General features: G+C 38.5%; 1 protein-coding gene across 10 annotated transcripts in view; it reads right to left on the reverse strand.

The window, feature by feature from the left end:
- Positions 1 to 15661, reverse strand: part of NCOR2 (nuclear receptor corepressor 2) — a 360458-nt gene that overhangs the window by 72970 nt on the left and 271827 nt on the right. For all 10 annotated transcript variants that reach the window (XM_063454320.1, XM_063454317.1, XM_063454326.1 and 7 more), the window contains exons 18-20: positions 15239 to 15381; positions 5337 to 5481; positions 3172 to 3661 (exon numbers count right to left, since the gene is read on the reverse strand). In XM_063454320.1, the coding sequence (XP_063310390.1) occupies positions 3172 to 3661; positions 5337 to 5481; positions 15239 to 15381 (778 nt within the window). The remainder of the gene's footprint in view (positions 1 to 3171; positions 3662 to 5336; positions 5482 to 15238; positions 15382 to 15661) is intronic.

Raw genomic sequence — 15661 nt, forward strand, 5'->3', positions numbered from 1 at the left:
TCTGTGTGTGTGGTGGCTCTTGATGCACTGACTCCAACCTCAGTCCACTCCTTGTGAAAGTCCCCAACACTTTTGAATGGCCTTTTCCTGACGATCCTCTCCAGGCTGCGGTCATCCCTGCTGCTTGTGCACCTTTTTCTTCCACACTTTCCCTTCCACATAACTTTCTATTAATGTGCTTTGATACAGCACTTTGGGAACATCCAACTTCCTTCGCAATTACCTTTTGAGGCTTTCCCTCCTTATGGAGGGTGTCAATGATGGTTTTCTGCACAACTGTCAGGTCAGCAGTCTTCCCCATGATTGTGATTCCTACTGAACCAGACTGAAAGACCATTTAAAGGCTCAGAAACCCTTTGCAGGTGTTATGGCTTACTTAGCTGATTAGAGTGGGACACTGTGATCCTAGAATATTGCACCTTTTCACAATATTCTAATTTACTGAGATTGTGGATTTGGGGTTTTCATGAGCTTTAAGCCATAATCATCACACTTATGACAAATCAGGGCTTGAACTATCTTGCTTTGCGTCTATCTCATATATTAGTTTCCCCTTTTATGTTGCATTACTGAAATAAATTAATTTTGGCAAATATTCTCATTTTTCGAGTATCACCTGTAGATGGCTGGTCACACGCAGGGCAAGTGTAAAACAGACCATATTTACTTTTATGTATATATACACACACATGCATGCATACATATACACACACACACACACACACACACACACGCTATGATGTAATCTTTCAATTTGAATAATAAAAAGATTTACAATTCTCTGTCTTTTAAAAAAAATTAGTATCCTAAATTCAATATATTTTCTGGTTTCTACCCATTTTTAATTGTTAGTCAGGGAACTTGAAGATGTGTCTGTGTGATTCACGTAATGGCTGTCAACACCCTATGTTTCTAAGAAGTCTGACACCTTCGACCACACCAAAGGCAACACATTATGCACATCTCTTGTATCTCCATTTACTGATTCATGCATAGGGCTTAGGGCAATCTCTCTGACCCTGTTGGCAAAATGTTAACTATGTAATCTGATTTATTAAAAAGACATGTCAAGCATAACAAAGGTGAATAAAACATTCACAGTAATATATAACATATGAAAACACTAGACTGGGAGGAGACATCTTCTCAAACAGTCAATGGACAGTGGAGGATGACCGGAGTTAATATTAGGCAGTAGATAAAGAGACACCTGATGGGCGTCAGATATGCTATGCTAGGAGGGTATAGGTCAGTAGATGATATGACAGCAGGCAGATTTCATAACATGTTAGTATTTGAATGTTTTCTTTTATCTGCTTTACATTTTGCGTCATAGTTCACAAAGCAAACTGCACCTCTCTCAGCTTTGAGGACAGCTTGGAACTGCTGCAATTGTAAAAAAAAAATATCTAAAAAAAAAAAATATCACTGCAGCTGCAACATTTCATCTCAAATTGGATTATCATGCTCAACTTCGAGTTCACGCTTTTACACAGTTCTACCAAAGTGGACTGAGCTTCTTTTCCATTTCAGAAGGTAACTCTGGAGACTCACTCCTATGTAATGAATAGAACTGATCCAGGGGATAAACTACCTATCCAGACCAAATAGAACAGAATGTGATGCTTTGGATTGGTGAGCCTTTACTGCTGAAGAAGGAATCTGCCTGCTATGGGCATTGGCTGTGCAAGTAGAGTAGAGAAACCATTTCAGAAAGGCTATTAGATTTTAGTGGCTTTGCTTAACCAACAATTTGTACTGTAGACAACACTGCACACTTACAACAGTATGAAACATGGCATCTATAGGTTGTAAAAAAAAAAAACAACAAAAAAAAACTATAAAACAAAATACATTTAACTGCTCTTAAACCAGAACAGTAACTTAAAACCATTAAATAAAACACTGAAATTCACAGATAACTTGTATTAAAAAAAATCTATCACATGATGTTTCATTTCCAATTTCTTTTTTCCTTGCGGCTGTTTTAATACTCAAGTCTCGCTCCTCGCTCTTCGTAGTTTCTACGTTTTTCATATCCATTACTTTTTTTTACATTTGTGGAATTCTAATTTTAGTTTGTTTTTACGTTTTACCAACTACTTTGGTTTGGAGTTATTTGGTTGTTTATTAGAATTAACTTCATCAATAGTGCTTTATTTTCTGTTTGAAAGTTAAAATTACGTATATAGTTATAGCTAAGATTTTTAATCTACATATGGATATTTTAGTTTGTCTGTTTCATTTTAGTTTTAAGATCAGTTTTGGTGTAATATCTTGTTTTACAGTATTAAAAAGTAAATAAATTAAATAAAACCAACACAATGTGTATTAAAGTTTAGCTTTTAGTTTGTTCCCCCCAGTTTCTCCTCTTCCACTAACAATGTAAAATGGCAGAAAAGGGCAACATTTTTAACAATGATAGGCATTCAAACACTTAGTTCCAGGATGAGGTGTGAAAAATAAAATTAAATGAACGGTCTAGTGCTAGCAATACAAAACTATTCCCCCCTCCCCCGTGCCCCACCTAAGACAATTAAAGTGTTACAAACCCTTTAAAACACTTGGCAATGGCTCTGTCTCTGCAGACGTCTGCACTGAGGGAGAACCTAATGCAGGACGCTCACTGGGCCATCCTCACAGGAAAGCATTCAATTGACGCCCAGTGTCATTTCATGGAGTTAAACTCTGTGAAACCGCAGAAAGTACCTCTGAACAGCCAATGGAGGCAGTCTTAACCCTACAATATAAACATTGCCGTTTTTAGATTGCAGGGTTAAGGGGACAGGAGAGTGCACCCAGACCACTTGAAAGAGATCAAGTGATCTGGGTGCCTACAGTGTCCCTTTAATTGTAAAAAGAAAAAAAAAAAACTCTGATTTGCTAAATGTAGGTAATAAGTAAATAGTGTTTATTTAAGGGCAACCTGTCACTTCCCAACTTTAATAATCTGAAAACAATGTTTTTTATTTATTATCTAGTTGTTTTTTAATATTCACACTAATATTTGGTTAATGTTTCAAACAAATAGATACAAATAGAAATGCAAGCTATTGGTACTCATCCTACGGAACCATGAGAAACAAACGGTAAAACATCGCCCACAAGATACACTCACAAATCCCAAACTAATATTCCCAGTTCCTACAATTTCTCTCCTGGCCTCCATACCTGTTTTTATCCGCAGGGTCCTGCTCCTCCGCTTCGTCTGCACTGCATGTAGCGCTGGAGTCACTGTCTGCGTTTGTCTTTCCTTCGTGCTTGCTGTGCTTCTTTTCCATTTTAGCTGGTACCTCTGGAGACTCATTTGGCTGCTCCTCTACCTTTTCCACCACATTTTCTTTACAGTCCTCTTGCTCCTCTTGTTTGACCTCCCTCTGTTTAAGCTCCTCAAAGGTTTTTCCTTCATCATCATTTTCTTCTTTGACCATGCCAGGATCTGGTTCCACCTTAGTTTGCACTTTCTCTTCCTGATCATTACAAACCTTTGCTGCACCCTCCTGAGATTGCTCTGCAGTGGTGTTATTTGGAATCGGCACCTCTTTGTGGGCTGCTTGCTGCACAGACACTCCCGTTGGCTTGGGTTCATTCTCTCTACTCTCTTTGGCCTCATGCCTCGGTGAGGGAACGCTTTCGGTGTCTGAACTATTATTAACAGCAGCTAACGAATTAAAAAAAAAAAAAAAAACACAAAACATTAGTGCAGAGAAAAGTCATTGTGACTCATTTATAAACAACCTATTACACAGCTGAATATTGGTTCCCTTTGCTCTACATTAGAATGCGCATCACTACTTCCTAAAGTGAACTCGTTGGCACAGCTTCTAAAATGATCTGATCCCCAAATGAGTGATACATAACTAAGTTTTACTTTGTTCCTCCAGCACTGGGCACAAGACCCTTTCTAATATTTAGAAAAGGCTGTCCAAAACTATTTGGAACTGGAGTTTGGGAAGGTTGATTAAAATGAACATTAATAAAAGCCTGAGATTTCTGAAAATAATTAAGCATTTAAAATAAAGAGTATTTGTATGCCATGAACATATAATTTATTCTTGGACAAAAAAAAAAAATTTTAAAAGAAAAAAAAAAATCAAGAAATCTCCGAACAAACCTAAATGTATTTCTAACAAAAAACATCAGTCAAATAAAGATAGATGATGTCAATTTGCTTTTAACCATGAAAATGAACAACCTATTGCCAAAACATGTTCACAAAGATGATAAATCAGTAAAAGAGAGAGAGAGAAAATAAAGTCTTGGTGCTGAAGACATCTTTATTACCGTATATACTCGAGTATAAGCCGACCCGAATATAAGCCGAGGCCCCTAATTTTACCCCAAAAAACTGGGAAAACTTATTGACTCGAGTATAAGACTAGGGTGGGAAATGCAACAGCTACTGGTAAATTTCTAAATAAAATTAGATCCTAAAAAAATTATATTAATTGAATATTTAAAATTGTAAAATGTAAATGTTTTTTTTCCCCCTCCATAATGCATGGACTTTGGTTACCGATGAGTAAGTAACTTTATTTCACATGCTGAAAAATTTGCAAACTATCAACATGTAATGCCCAAACATACATACATGCAGGGTTTGACAAAAAAAAAAAAAAAAAAATCAAGTGCCAAATTCCTTTCGGCAAATATATTTTGACGTCTGTACACAACTATTTCATCTACCAAACACCCAATCCAGATTAGTGGAAAACCCAAGCTCTTCTGTATTGTGCCTGTGGTCGCCAGCCAATTTTGGGCTTGCTAGTGGGTTTGGCTATCTTCCAGAATGAAAGGTTCTTTTATGTTGTGACCACTAGTACTGTTCTGTCTGCAAATTATGGGAAACAGACATTGATAGACAACCTAATAAATGTGTAGCCTGGCTAGGGAGACAAACAGTCTGCCTTGATACAACAAAAGTTGTAAAATGAAATCAGTTCAGTGGAAAAAACAATGTGGAACCTTCTCTTGTAGATTGCAATCCAAAGCAGCGAGAGGAACATCAATATGGGCTAGTATTATTATACAGAAAGGACAACCACTCTTCCTAAGATGAAACATTTAATCAAAATGAGTAACAAAACCCAGTGGATTTCAGTTTATTATATCCAGATTGGGAAAGGTTACTTAGCATACTCTCAAAGTTACCTAGAGATCTAGGTTGAAAAAACAAACAAACCTCACATTCAACATGTCCATATCTCTGCCCATGACAAACCCAGTGCATACGTGGAACACAAAGGAGATAACAAAAAAAAAAAAAGACCTTTCTGGCTCCATAACAGCAATCACACCCCACATTTTAAATAAACATTGCATCGCAACAGGCTTACGGTCTCCTTCTTCTGCCATTTCCTCGTCATTGCCGCTCATGCCAGATGCCTCCATTTCCTCATCCTCTACCGTGGGAGGGTATGGGACCTCTTCTTCCATTGGGGCTGCTTTTTTCTTTTTACGTCTGTTGTTTCGTTCCTTTTCCTAAATCCGTTAAAATCGTGTTATTCCAGTTACACAGATAATTTGCTTCCTCCCCAGTAAGACTTTTCTCCTTAAAATCCCCAATAGTAGTTCCTCTAATTGGTACATGACAAACATGTTTGAAAGAACCTGACAATATTAAGTGTACAATAAATAATATACAGGGGCATAAAATTTTAAGTATGATACCAGTGAGGCCTAAAAGTCACTTACCACTGCAAGCCATAACATACACATCATGGGTAAATTTCTACTCGCCAGGAATACATTTTCACTCGTCAATGGTTAGTAAAAATTTGAGCCCTTTACATAACATATAATTCTAATAATTCTAATAATGCAATTTAACATCCCTTCATTTCCAGAAAGCTCATACCTTAATACAGTGGTTTTGATACAAAGATGCCCAAGCAGTCTCACTGCTCGATTCTCTGACATTTAAGAGTTAAATCACTTTGTTTATGCAGCCCTAGCTTATAGTTCTGTTGCACCAACCAAAAATGGTGATAGACAGGCGCACACTTTCCAAACAAACTTACGAAGAAAATCCTAAAAAGATAGTAAGTTTTGAAACCTTAAAGGGACACTATAGTCACCTGAACAACTTTAGCTTAATGAAGCAGTTTTGGTGTATAGAACATGCCCCTGCAGCCTCACTGCTCAATCCTCTGCCATTTAGGAGTTAAATCCCTTTGTTTATGAACCCTGGTCACACCTCCCTGCATGTGACTTGCACAGCCTTCCATAAACACTTCCTGTAAAGAGAGCCCTATTTAGGCTTTCTTTATTGCAAGTTCTGTTTAATTAAGATTTTCTTATCACCTGCTATGTTAATAGCTTGCTAGACCCTGCAAGAGCCTCCTATATGTGAATAAAGTTCAATTTAGAGATTGAGATACAATTATTTAAGGTAAATTACATCTGTTTGAAAGGGAAACCCGTTTTTTTTCATGCAGGCTCTGTCAATCATAGCCAGGGGAGGTGTGGCTAGGGCTGCATAAACAGAAACAAAGTGATTTAACTCCTAAATGACAGTGAATTGAGCAGTGAAATTGCAGGGGAATGATCTATGCACTAAAACTGCTTTATTTAGCTAAAGTAATTTAGGCGACTATAGTGTTCCTTTAAGAACCAGATTAAAATAGAAATTAAATATATATTTTTGTTTGCAATGGACTATCAGACTATCCCCCCCCCACCCGACATTCTTTGCTGAACTTTGACAGTATCCTCCCAATTTGGCAGCTTTCATGTGTCTTATTGGAATCATTTGCCTGTAATAATGGCAGCTCTGGATCTGGTCTATTTATATCCAAACTGCATTACAGACAGACTGGCCTTAAAAGCATCTGAAATACTTCCATTTGGGGACTGGAAAATAGCACAAAAGATGCACAACACAATTCTAATTCAAAGCTCCAAGGTAACAGACATTCTCAACTTCCTAGCATTCGCAAAAAAAAAAAAAAACATTTTTAATTTAATGTTTTTTGTAAACATTATTATTGGTTTTCTTAGGCAAACCTACGAGTTCTAAGATTTCCTTAAGCACCTATTTTTAATTGCTTTAGGTCTTCTGAATAGACACTGGCAGAAATAGGCCAGAAGAACAGTCATACGACGTTGGAACACAAAAGGTAACTATGGAAAAAAGGTCTCCTTCACCTTGCCCCCTGTTTGGCCAAGATGTGGCCTCTTTTTGCTGATGAGCAATGACTGTAGCTAGTTACTAACTAGAAGCATTCAAAAGGAACGGCACATTCTCAAGATTACTACAAATGATATACAAACTGTATGATAAAGATGGAGGGAGAGCAAGGGGAGATGGATATGTACAAAAATAGCGAGTTTGCAAAACTCACAAGTGAAAGATACAATAACCAGGAAATGAAAAGAATAAGAGAAACATTTTAAAAGGCTTAATTTGAAATAAATAAATGTAAACTCACAAGAAAGAATGAATCAGCTGCATGCAACTTAAAAACTCACTATCATATATCCAAACTAGCAATAACAAGCCAATACTAACCCCATTGGGACCAACAGTCAGCAAATCTTGTTCTCATTACAGTCTTGACACTGATATGGGGTTAAGCACTAACTAAGGCACAAAATCTCCAGCAGATTAGAAGCAAAAGGTGATTACACACACACACACAAAAAACATTTACTATTTAAAGACAGCCGAAAACTGCCTGAGGGTGATGAGACTATTCAACAACAGTTGTAAATACAATGATTATGTACACAAATATCCAATATCTCAATCAACACACTACATGATCCTGAGACAGCGATAAGAGCTGTATACCAATCAAAAATATAAGTGTTTCCTTGTGAAATATGATTTCTAAGGATACGTGAATGCGAGGAAGCCAATTCTCTAAAAGTCTGCAGGGTGAATGCAATGCACATTCATCCGTGCATTATGTGGCGTGTTCTCCGCGTAATTTTTCTTACTGTAAATATATTGGAACATGCATCGTTCTCATTATAGATCGACAGGAGTATACGTGCATGAGCTTTGTTAAGCTTTCTCCATGTTAATTTAGGGGTAAACTCACACATGCATTTCTGCAAAGCTTTCTCCATGTAAGTCTATGGTAGAAACATAGAAACATAGAATGTGACGGCAGATAAGAACCATTCGGCCCATCTAGTCTGCCCAGTTTTCTAAATACTTTCATTAGTCCCTGGCCTTATCTTATAGTTAGGATAGCCTTATGCCTATCCCACGCATGCTTAAACTCCTTTACTGTGTTAACCTCTACCACTTCAGCTGGAAGGCTATTCCATGCATCCACTACCCTCTCAGTAAAGTAATACTTCCTGATATTATTTTTAAACCTTTGTCCCTCTAATTTAAGACTATGTCCTCTTGTTGTGGTAGTTTTTCTTCTTTTAAATATAGTCTCCTCCTTTACTGTGTTGATTCCCTTTATGTATTTAAATGTTTCTATCATATCCCCCCTGTCTCGTCTTTCCTCCAAGCTATACATGTTAAGATCCTTTAACCTTTCCTGGTAAGTTTTATCCTGCAATCCATGAACCAGTTTAGTAGCCCTTCTTTGAACTCTCTCTAAGGTATCAATATCCTTCTGAAGATAGGGTCTCCAGTACTGCGTACAATACTCCAAGTGAGGTCTCACCAGTGTTCTGTACAATGGCATGAGCACTTCCCTCTTTCTACTGCTAATACCTCTCCCTATACAACCAAGCATTCTGCTAGCATTTCCTGCTGCTCTATTACATTGTCTGCCTACCTTTAAAGGACCACTCTAGTGCCAGGAAAACATACTCGTTTTCCTGGCACTAGAGTACCCTGAGGGTGCCCCCACCCTCAGGGACCCCCTCCCGCCGGGCTCTGGAGAGAGGAAGGGGTTAAACTTACCTCTTTTTCCAGCGCCGGGCGGGGAGCTTTCCTCCTCCTCTCCATCTTGATCGCGACGTCATCGGCTGAATGCGCATGCGCGGCAGGAGCCGCGCTCGCATTCAGCCGGTCGCATAGGAAAGCATTTACAATGCTTTCCTATGGACGCTTGCGTGCTCTCACTGTGATTTTCACAGTGAGAAGCACGCAAGCGCCTCTAGCGGCTGTCAATGAGACAGCCACTAGAGGATTTGGAGGCTGGATTAACCCTCATTATAAACATAGCAGTTTCTCTGAAACTGCTATGTTTATTAAAAAAAAGGGTTAATCCTAGAGGTACCTGGCACCCAGACCACTTCATTAAGCTGAAGTCGTCTGGGTGCCTAGAGTGGTCCTTTAAGTCATCAGAAATAATCACCCCTAAATCCCTTTCCTCAGATGTTGAGGTTAGGACTCTATCAAATATTTTGTACTCTACCCTTGGGTTTTTACGTCCAAGATGCATTATCTTGCACTTATCCACATTAAATGTCAGTTGCCACAACACAACATTTTTCTAGTTTACCTAAATCATTTTCCATTTGGCTTATCCCTCCTGGAACATCAACCCTGTTACATATCTTAGTATCATCCGCAAAAAGACACACCTTACCATCAAGACCTTCTGCAATATCACTAATAAAAATATTAAAGAGAATGGGTCCAAGTACAGATCCCTGAGGTACCCCACTGGTGACAAGCCCAAGCTTCGAATATACTCCATTGACTACAACCCTCTGTTGCCTGTCACTCAGCCACTGCCTTACCCATTCAACAATATTGGAATCCAAACTCAAAGATTGTAGTTTATTGATAAGCCTTCTATGTGCAACAGTGTCAAAAGCCTTACTGAAATCTAGGTAAGCAATGTCTACTGCACCACCCTGATCTATAATTTTAGTTACCCAATCAAAAAAATCAATAAGATTAGTTTGGCATGATCTCCCTGAAGTAAACCCATGTTGTCTCTGGTCTTGAAATCCATGTGTTTTTAGATGTTCAACAATCCTATCCTTTAACATGGTTTCCATCACTTTCCCCACTACTGAAGTAAGGCTTACTGGCCTATAGTTGCCCGACTCCTCCCTATTACCTTTCTTGTGAATGGGCACAACATTCGCTAACTTCCAATCTTCTGGGACTACTCCTGTTATCAATGATTGGTTAAATAAATCTGTTAATGGTTTTGCTAGTACACCACACCAGAATAGGCTTTCTTAAAGGAACACTATAGTCACCTAAATTACTTTAGCTAAATAAAGCAGTTTTAGTGCATAGATCATTCCCCTGCAATTTCACTGCTCAATTCACTGTCATTTAGGAGTTAAATCACTTTGTTTCTGTTTATGCAGCCCTAGCCACACCTCCCCTGGTTATGATTGACAGAGGCTGCATGAAAAAAAAAAACTGGTTTCACTTTCAAACAGATGTAATTTACCTTAAATAATTGTATCTCAATCTCTAAAAATTGAACTTTAATTACATACAGGAGGCTCTTGCAGGGTCTAGCAAGCTATTAACATAACAGGGGATAAGAAAATCTTAATTAACTTGCAATAACTTGCTGGGTCTAGCAAGCTATTAACATAACAGGGGATAAGAAAATCTTAATTAACTTGCAGAACTTGCAATAAAGAAAGCCTAAATAGGGCTCTCTTCACAGGAAGTGTTTATGGAAGGCTGTGCAAGTCACATGCAGGGAGGTGTGACTAGGGTTCATAAACAAAGGGATTTAACTCCTAAATGGCAGAGGATTGAGCAGTGAGGCTGCAGGGGCATGTTCTATACACCAAAACTGCTTCATTAAGCTAAAGTTGTTCAGGTGACTATAGTGTCCCTTTAAGGTTTCAAAACGTACTATCTTTTTAGGATTTTCTCCGTAAGTTTGTTTGGAAAGTGTGCACCTGTCTAAGTTGTTCAGGTGACTATAGGGTCCCTTTAATGTGACCGTATGGACCAACATACATAACTTACTTGTATATAACAGGACCCATGTACACTTATTTATCAGTGTACAACAGCCATAGATTTACAGTGACAAAGTATTAACTTTGATTCGGACTGTCCTATTTCGCTTTCTCAGTACAAAACCAGACATGGTTAATTCATATCGACTGATGGCCAGGATATGCATTTCCAGGAGCTGGGCGAGAGGATTTTCTCTATCATTAGCCTGCCAGGGCTGCTACAGGGGATGGGAGGAAAGATAGTGCTGGCGCAGGGTGCATGTGGTCTGTGCCTATAACACATGCAAACCACACTGATTGCTCCATCGCAGCCTGGCGCTTTCCAATGGGTCAGAGAACAGCTGGCTGGATTCCCAGCATGCACACACTCACATTACAAATGGCCAGCACACACATTATACAGAGCCACACACTTGGGGGGGCAGAGGGTGAGACGCAGGGTTATTGACTAAACTCTGAATTTTTGAAAAGTAAACCATGGAAAAATGGATGCAATTGGTTCGGAGTAGCAGGGTTTAAAAGATTTTATTTTCTCCAGAAAAGGTTGTTTTTTTTTTGGTCTCCATTTTTCCATTGGAATTCTATTGTACAAATCAGAAGTTTGGTGAATTAGCCCGTCAATGTACATGGCAGTAGGCAGGGCCCCGAATCTGAAATTATTGTGTATTTCAAGACAACTAGATTGTAATGATGGACAAGTAGATTGGGCTACTCTTTCAGGCCCTCGGACAAGTAGATATATTTTTGACATAAAATTTTACATCCCTGAAACCTGGCTGTGAATTAATGAGTGCTGTTATTTATATTTACCCATAGAATTATACTGAGAGCATAAGTGCTAGAGACCAATAGCATATCAGAGGTCAATACAGATCGCAACAAGCAAAAAAAATAAAAAAAATAAAGCAAAACCACATTGATCAATAGGCTATAATTGTCCCTAACCTGTTTACATTCTCCTGCCATGCTTACGGAGAATTTAATGGAGGACAAGACACTGTGCTGCCTGGTTGCCAGTGTTCTGCCCCAAAAAATGGCAAAGAATTAAAAACTAGCAAAATAATGTATTGGCAAGCAACACCAGTGTAATGTAATGTAGGAAACCCCACATTACCAGAGGAGGACAGGCAGGTTCAATAGACAAAATAACGTGAGACAATCAATTTGCAGAGGACTACTCTCTGCAAGCAGACAGGCAGGTACAGAATTTCATACTCGGCATGACAGAAACCAAGCTTGCCACACAGCAAATGTGCCCACATGGAAAGACGTAAAGGACAACTGTCACCTCAAAACCGTTTCATTTAATGATCCTTTCATCATGTATTGAAAGGAAATCTATATATAATTTTTTTTTAAATAAATTATATGTAAAAGATTAAAAATATATACATATAACCACCCTTTAGTACATGACAGGATCCTTCAGCCATATACACAAGTCACCATGGACAGTGTTTGGTAACTGACATTCTATGGTCTTCCCTCCTTCTCCCCCTGCACCGAAGCAGGGAAGGTGATGCAGACTGTCTATTTTTAAACAATGTCTGATCCATTTGACTGGCAATCTAATATTGGGAAATACGGCAAGATTAAAGATCTGAAAGCCCATGGACCCTTGTGATGTTAGCGCACATTAATAGTGTCCGATACAAATTCGGCCACTTCATAGACTCAATATTCATACAGTCCTCTTAGGTTAGAGATCCAATCATGCAAACAGAAATATGGAGCAACCTTTCACCACTCAAGATGCTGTGGATTACATCTCCACTGATGCTTTTCCAACATTATGGCTGTAAGAGAATTGTGGGAGATGTAGTTCACAACATCTGGAGTGCTGAAGATTTCCTACCACTGGTTTAGTAAATGACACCTCTAAAGTTTCTCTATTGAGAAAAAAAAAATATATATATATATAATAATACTAATACTAATACTAAAATATATATATATATATATATATATATATATAAAAATAAACACACACACACACACACACACACAGAGTTATCACTGCACAAAATAAACAATGGATCATTGCCTATCTATAGTAGGTGGTTATATAAAGGACAGATGTATTGATTGACCAGAAGTGATAACGCTGAGCTGGATGTTCCAGGTGTGCAGTAACAGAACACAGGCACAGCCAAGTTCTAGAAATCGCTGTATTTGTGTGCTTAGTTTAATGATCCTCCTGGCAGAAATACAACCCTTCTGTGCTTATTTTTCAAGAAATGGGAAAGGACAACTGAAGAGGAGGGTGGAGAGAACAGTTGCAATTGAAAATATTGGAAAAAAAATAAATAATTAAAAGGGGAGAAACAAAGAAGAAGAAAAATACACACATTCCCTAAAAGGGTCTTTTCATGTCAGTTTCTGCCTCTAGCAAATCTAAGATTGTAATCATACCAACATTTGGTGTATGTTTTGAACTTTCAAGGACACACATGAAATTCAAAACCTTGGAGGCTCAAAGTCTCAGTGCTTCATGCAAACATGCCGCATTAAAATATTTCTAGGATTCTCAGAATTTATTCACAAATGATACTCAATAGTAGATCTAGGCAAGGGAAATAGTCCTATTAGGTAGGTTGGCTGGCTGACTATTAAGAGAGTTGTGATTCAAGAGCAGCTGGAAAGCCCTCCCTTTATAGCTATGCCATTGATGCAATTCAAGGGTTCAGCACGAGCAGACGTGCTAATGAAACTAGGAAAAACATGTCGTCATGTGCCACCTATAGACCGGTATCGGCATCATGACATTTGAAAACCATACCATAAAGTTAACGTATTACTGAACTACATACATTGTACAGACATCAGTAGTGCATTGTACACAACACTTTCATATTGTATTAAAACATTTCAATAATCGAGAATTTTAATGCCATTTTATGTTGGGGTAGGTGGGAGTGAAACCATTTTTCCCCTGAGCTGATAAGGTAAGCACCCATTTTTCATTTAGAAAGTATATAGTTTTGCATATTTATTTTTCAAATACTTTTTATTTTTTCCTCCTACAAAAATGGCAGTGTTTTCTGTACGTCACTGCATTTAGAATAAAATGCATGGCATATTATTGGCCCTAAGCAGATGTTTTACAAGATATGCACAGCCAGCCTGACATGCAGAGTGTTAATCACATATTAAGTAAGTGTATACACACACAGCGCGGTGAATATGGAGTCTGTAAATGTGATAAACCTACTAACCAAATTGGGATGCTGCAATTTAAATAACAAACAATTACATCACATTCAACTTCCTTAATTAACAGATCATGAAATAGTTTAGGAATGTGAAGTTCTCTGTGAGGGAGGTGGCATGTGGGAAAGCTGCACGATTTAGAGTGGGGGAGCGCTCACAGACAGCTTTATAGTTCCTGGAAGCGTGTACAGCTTTAGTTTATAATGCTACATGAAGCATAGAATAACTTCTCTTGGATCAGTGCAATGTAGAGTGGGAGGCACATACAGTCTCTTACGACACCCAAACGGTTAAATAGTACAGAGGGTGCCAGAAATTGTCAGCCAAGAGGTTTTAACTTGCCAGCACTTTCCAGCTATTTCAAAAGAGTTGTACTTGGAAAGGGGAGGGGAGTTGGAGGAGTCTCATCCAAATCTAAAAAGCAACTGCCTAGAGAAAAATTGTATGAATCGTGAAAGGTTTTTAACACACCACTACGTGGTCAATGTCTATGTGCCTTGTCCGAACAACATGGACAGACAACTGCTGATCAAGTAATGGTGCAGTGCAGGATGTTGGATATAATGATAAAAAGATTGACAGATAGACACCATCCGTATCATTATCCATACCTGTAAAAGTGTTCATACGAAGCCGGAGCAAATGTGTGGGAATGGCGTAAAAGGGGGTAGTGGAGGAAAAGCTAAACACTATTCTCGCCCATTTATAATAGAGGGAACAGATCTTTGCTCCAGTGGGCTAGCAATCCGTTTCATACGTGGAACCCCAAAGTTAAAAGTGAAGTTCCCAGATACAAGTACACTTGTAATACTCCGTGAACTAGTTCTCTAATGACCAATGTGTACCATTAAAGAACACATATGCAAGAATTCGACAAAAAAAATCTAGTTTGTTACATTATTCTAGAGCATTCCTTAAAATACAAGACTTAGACCTCAACGGTTTGTGTGCACACACACACACACACACACACACACACACACCCCAAAAACAAAGGGCAGAAAAACCAAAACGCGACTAGAGTCACATCAATTAACAAGTCCTAGCACGACGATTACAGAATGAAAACTGTGGATTGCAAAGGCCAGAGGCGTTTTCTAGAATTCACTATTTATCATAACAGCTCCACAGTTTTACATCACAGCCAAGGTCACTGCCTCCTAGTCCTTACCATCTTCAGTTTGTGCTGCTGTAAGATGCCATCTAGGTTCTGCCTCTTCTTGTAGTTGAAGTAGAAGTTTTTACACTGGGATACAGTCTTGGAACCCACCATCCTTGCAATGGCAGACCAGTTGCGCCCATATTCAAACAGACCTGGAACAAGAAGAAACAAAAAGTGGTTAATCATTGAAGAGCACAGAGCACACAGTAAATTAGAGTTTAGTACGTCATTGTTTAATCCCAGACCTTGAATTGGGAGACTGCTGATATGGGGAGTAAATTCTCACTCTTTATCACTCAAGTACCAGCTGTATCAGTCATTAGGTCGACAAGTTCACAGTAAATACATTAATATAATGTTGCTGGGTGGCATTAACCCTCTGCATATAAAAGTAAAACTTCCGCCCAACTTCAATGAAAATGAAACAGCAAA

Source organism: Pelobates fuscus, chromosome 5 (genome assembly GCF_036172605.1).
Source record: "Pelobates fuscus isolate aPelFus1 chromosome 5, aPelFus1.pri, whole genome shotgun sequence".
NCBI lineage: Eukaryota > Metazoa > Chordata > Amphibia > Anura > Pelobatidae > Pelobates > Pelobates fuscus.